The 5,628-nt window shown below is 47.7% G+C and overlaps 1 protein-coding gene across 1 annotated transcript; it reads right to left on the reverse strand.

The window, feature by feature from the left end:
• Positions 1–4,329: 4,329 nt before the first annotated feature.
• Positions 4,330–5,409, reverse strand: LOC147116380 (metallothionein-like). The gene is made up of 3 exons (XM_085991255.1): positions 5,322–5,409; positions 5,047–5,124; positions 4,330–4,604 (listed from the first exon to the last, which is right to left on the reverse strand). Exons 1-3 carry the CDS (start codon positions 5,353–5,355, stop codon positions 4,510–4,512), a joined length of 207 nt encoding a protein of 68 aa, XP_085847381.1. The 5' UTR covers positions 5,356–5,409; the 3' UTR covers positions 4,330–4,509.
• Positions 5,410–5,628: the final 219 nt, after the last annotated feature.

Below are 5,628 nucleotides of genomic sequence, written 5' to 3' on the forward strand. Positions count from 1 at the left end.
CAGCACCAGGCACACCAGCAGCACCAACACCAACAACACCAACCTTCTCCACAATCACCTGATGCTGCACAGGATAGAGGGTATCAGCACCCAACCACATTGCTGCCCAGCTGGCCAGGGATGGCCTCACCATGGCCAGATTTACTTCACTTGACGCTGTACACCCTGGCTACCACATGATGTGCCAGGTTGGCACCACCCCACACCAACACCATAAAGCATCCCTACAATACCCAAGCCATTCCTTTCACACTCACCACCATTGCAGGGGGTACCGTTATGTCTCACCATTCACGGCAACTTACTAAGCCACTTCCAAAGGTGCACACAAATCTGTCCAAGAACACAAAGTGCTGAAAGTAAAAGTTTCAATGTTTGACACCATATTAACAGAAACTTTACATGAACATTGCATAAAACAACCAAGTGCCTACCCTTCTGTGTTGTTAGTTGGTATGGTTGCATTTGGATGAGGGTGAGTGTGAGGGGTGGCTAGTAAGATGAAGATGTGATAATGAAGGTAGAGAGGGATGGGTGGAGGTGCAATGTAAGTTGGTGTGAGTTAGGCTGTGCAGGAGTAGGGTAGGGAAGGTAGAGTGATGGGGATGTGGTGAGTGGCACAGGAGGATGAGGTTGAGTATGGTTTGTACTAATGTTTTGTGATCTAATGAGATCATTGAAAGGTTTGTGCCGCTGTACCCAGGTCCTCCTGACCACATTCCTGCTTGTGCCCTCCTCTACAATGTGCAACCAGACTGTGTTGGTTTCCTGGGGAGGTCTCTTCTGCCCATGTGAAGGGAAGAGAACCTCCCTGTGTGCTGTGACCCCCTCCATCTGTGGATGGCTGACTGCGAGATCCCACAAATGTCTGCTGCAGATCCCTGGAAGGAGCCTGAGGCGAAGAAGTTGAGGGCGGTGGTGACTTTGACAGCAACTGACAAGGAGTGTCCACTAAGACCTCTGGGAAGCAGGTCTTGTTCCAGCGAACTTCAAATGTCTGCAATGACCTGGCACGATAGCCTGAGCCTCCTGAAGCACTGCTGCTCATTCATGTTGAGGAAGCTCATCCTCTGCCTGTATACCATGTGTTGGGTGTATCGTCTCCGGCATGGTGCACCCCTGTGGTGCCCCCCTCTCTCCTGTGGAGCATCAGGTCATTGAGGAGAAGGCTGCTGTTGTGGTTGCTGCTGCTGCTGGTGTCATGGCTGCTGTTGCTAGTGGTGGGGCTACGCTTGGTCCGATTCTGAGGACCAAGGTGAGAAAGTATTAGCGGCACCCATGCTGATGTAGTAGATGGCAGCTAAAGTGGAGATCAGAGGGTCAATCCCTCAGTGTTGTGGTAGTCAGTAGCAATGTGGTGAGAGTGGCTTCCAAGGTTTCAAAAATGACCTGCAAGCTGCAGACACCTAAAACTGTGGACAAAATGGGGTGCGCAAGAGCCTTTCCATGAGGTAAGTAATGAGGTGTAATATTGCAGTCTTTATGTGCCTGGAACTCAGTGAAGTAACTACTAACACTACTAACAATAACCAGCCCCAGGACAGTGACAGCGTAACACAAAGAATTCGACCCAACACAATCGTCGCTAAGCAAAAGGAAAAATATCTGTCATATTGGGCAGAAACAACAAAAACCCAAAGCAAACTCAATTGCTACTTGGCCCTAAACAGACAATACAACATGGCTGATTACCTGACCAGGGTAAAGGATAGCAAAATGAGAAAAACCTTGACAATGTACAGACTTAGTGAACATAGCCTGGCGATCGAAAAAGGTAGACACAGGCAGACCCGGCTACCAAGAGAGGACAGGATATACTCTCACTGCAGTCAGGGAGTGGTGGAGACAGAGATGCACTTCCTCGCAGCGTGTAGAAAATATCAGGGCATAAGGGAGAATTTCTACCCAAAATTGACAAAAATATGCCCGGAATTCAGAAATTTGAATGACGACCAAAAACTCCCATACCTACTAGGGGAAGAGAGAAATTGTGTAACCTTAGCGGCACACTATGTTACAGCTTGCCATAAACAGAGGGACAACCACTAAATATAAGAAAAGAGTAGATAGAAATTATATGAATGTATATTTATACACTCAGGGATATATCTGTTTATACACTGTATGGATAGATCTGTATTTTTGTGTACAACCATGAATGTTTTTTGATGCTTTGGCAACATAAGATATACCTTGTCATGCCAATAAAGCGATTTGAATTGAATTGAATGTGCTTTTCCCAGCTGTCAATGAATTAATTTGCCAATAGCCACTGAGATTCTGCCTCCCCTTCACTGGCAAGGCACCCGACCTCCGTGAATCCCGTGCTTTTGCAGTAAAACTCAGAATCTGGTGTTAAAATCGCTCTTAAGGGTCGGTAAAAAAGCATTTAATGATTTCAATGATATCAACCGCCTCAGCGGTTTGGGTCCGTGCCGCGCCTTCAAACCCGCCCAAGTTAAATGCTCGAGGTGGCGGGATGACGGCGGGTTCCCGACGTGCTCGCTATTTGCAGCATTCTTATTGCCACCCCGCCCCCAAACCCACACACATGGCAATGGGAAAATTCCGGCCTATGATTCACTTAATTCATAATTGTGCTTATAATTATCGAGTCTTTTTCACCGATATTGATTAGACAAAATAGCATAAGTTACAGCATTGCTGTGTATGACTTTCTTTTTGAAATTTCTGTCAAAAAGATAACTAATTTCACTCAGTATTGTAGTGCGATGGTGATTGGACGGGGTGATGTAAGATAGCTCAAAGGGGCGCTAATTGAGGAATGTTATGAACCTTAGAAGTAAATAGTAGATTCCAGTCTAATTTCTATGTATAAGTGTTAGGACAAAAGGTGAATATTGGTCCAACACACTTTAGGGTACATAGCTAGATATTGCAAATTCAAATAATATATTCCTCACTTAGTGGGGATGGGATTTAGTATTTATTCTAATTCAAACTCTGAAGCCTTACTATTATTTTCATCCATCTTGACCACTAACAACACTCTCCCATCATTTGGAAAAGTGACTGCGTGTATGTGCTCCCTCAGTGGCCCACATGACATTGAGTTCTAGCTTGTGCTGATTTTATTAACAACCCCACACCCACACAAACCACAAGCATCATTGTATCTTATCTCGGGACGTGTTAACCTGTGCCATCCAGTGTGACAGCAAATTTCTTTGCCGATTTGGCAGCTTTTAGTGTAATTGAACAATAGGGAGAATAGATTAGAGCAGGGGTTCCCAAAATCTACTTATGAGCATGGATTACTAAACTTTACTTTAACAATGTGTCTTTAAGACATCGGCCTAGAAATTCAGTTGCGTTTGCGCCCACTTATTGGCTATAAAGTGGTTTGCGCCTGAAGTTTTTTATCGCCCGAAATTCAGATGGACCCTAACATCGGCGTTAGCCGGTAGCGCCGCGCCGGCACCGATGACGTCATCGGTGTGCGCAGCGCCCCGGTTGCAATGCTATTCCGGCCCGATGGCCAAATTCAGTTGCGGCCGCCTCGCCCGTGGCAGCCGCAAACAGCGTTTGTGAAACGGGGTCTTGCAGCTCCGAAAGGCCGGCGCATAAAGGTGGAGCGGCGGCCAGCCGCTTTCCCGGCGGCCGCCTGCCCGCACCTCCCTCCCCGGACTCCTGCACCACCCCCCCGCGGCATTGATGTCTGAGTCCCGCGAGCCCGGCACTTCTCCGTGGTGCCGGGCTCATTTGCCGGGGGAATCCACCGGTGATCTGACGGCTGCAGGCAGCTCCTCCTTAAGAGAAGGAGGAGGCCTGCAGTACCCCAGCCTGCCGCACCGCTTCGGGTGCCGCAGCGGGAGCTGGACGCCTGAAAGTGACATTCATCGCCCCTAGCGAGGCAGCCAAACCCTGCAATAGTGCCCGCCGCCGTCTTGGCCCGTCGCAACTGAATTTTAGGCGGGCGCTACGGGAATCCTGGCGAGCGCAAAATTTCGGGCGCAAAAGACCTGGCGGGGCCATACCGAATTTCTAGGCCATCATGTTATTCAATGTGTCCTGTTTAGGCTCTAACTTGTTCCCTACACATTGGACTATGACACAGGTGAACATTTTTCATTGAATTGGATTGAGGTAACTCGAATAATAATATAGATACATTTAAGGTGAAGCTAGACAAGCAACTGAAGGGGAAGGGAGTAGAGCAGAAGTTCCCAAACTTCACTTATGTAATGTGGCTTTCCGGCATCATTTTATACAATGTGGCCTGTTTAGGCTCTAACTTGTTCCCTACACATTGAGCTGTCGTTAGGAACATCACTTATTTAACGAAGAGAAAGGCACTAATCACAGGACTTGAAATAGTTTTTTTATTTACCGATATTAAACATGATAATTTCAAAAACAATGAATTCACTTTTCCTGAGTTTATATAAACAGACAACTCATCAGGACAGAGATACTGAGGACATGCGGCTTGTGTAATACAGTACATATGGACAATACTTTCTATATTGGGCCTGAAGGGCCTGTTGTTCAGGAGCAGCAGCTACATTTGTCGAAGGTTTTCCCTTTACACACACAGCCATTGGCGCAGTTCGTGCATCCTGCAGGACAGCAAGAGCAGCAACCTGAGAGAGGAGAGGGCAAAGGCAGAAATCAGGAACAATGAATGAGTTCAGTGAAACAGCCCCAGACCCTCCCATTACAGCACTCAGCTCCTCCCTAATAAACTAATCTGTGCCATATCTCCAAGTAACCCATCTGAAGATGCCCCGCCTCAGGACACGATGTGAGGGGGTTTGGGTGAATATGTTACTGTCAGTATCTCTCCAAACCTATTTCTAGTGATAAGTCTATAAAATCATCTCTTTCCGATGTCACTCTAAAACCCTTCTTTAACCAGCAGTGTTACCACCTCGAGTCTCTTTAGGTTGGACAATCTGATGGGAAATAAATCAGGTGAAATCATGGACCTTGTACTTTTCTATTCCGGTCCTCTCAGTTCTGCCCAGAACTATCCGTCACATAAATACAATGTGAGGAGCTGTAAACAGTCCCACAGTTACTCACTTTTCTGGCAGCGTCCAGCTTTGCTGGTGGGACATCGGCAGTCGGAGCACCTGCAGGTTTTTTCACAGGAGCAGGATCCTGAAAACAGGAAAAACAAAGACATTTGAGTTAAGGCTCAAACCCGGAGAAATGCCCCGGTGTGGAGGAGCCCCGGCTCTTTGTCCCATTCTGTTCTGCAGTTACTTTAATAAAGAGCCTGCCCTCCAATCCTGCTCCACCTCAGTGAGACTGAGCCGGGACACTGTGCTGAAAGGACTGCACTAGTCGCCACTCACCATCCAGGCAGACACAGGGCTTCGAGTCAGACATTTCACTAACTTCTTCTTCAGATTCCAGCCCTCACCCAAGCAGCGCTTCTCGATCTGGTGCCCTTTGCTGAATCGGAGCCGAGTTTTATGGGGTTGTGATCGGTGGGGAACCGGCTGCAAAACCGGGGAAGGGGCGGGTCGGTCCGGGCAGAATGCACCCGGGACACCGAAGTGAGTCAGCGGCTGAAGGTTTGAATTGCACCCGTCTCCTTCACTCACAACACGGCCCCAAAAGATTTCTCAATAACAGCAATTTCCCAACATTTGCCGTTGA

The sequence above is a fragment of the Somniosus microcephalus genome, chromosome 6 (genome assembly GCF_052327205.1).
Source record: "Somniosus microcephalus isolate GS21.2 chromosome 6, FLI_Smic_1.0, whole genome shotgun sequence".
NCBI classification, from domain to species: Eukaryota; Metazoa; Chordata; class Chondrichthyes; order Squaliformes; family Somniosidae; genus Somniosus; species Somniosus microcephalus.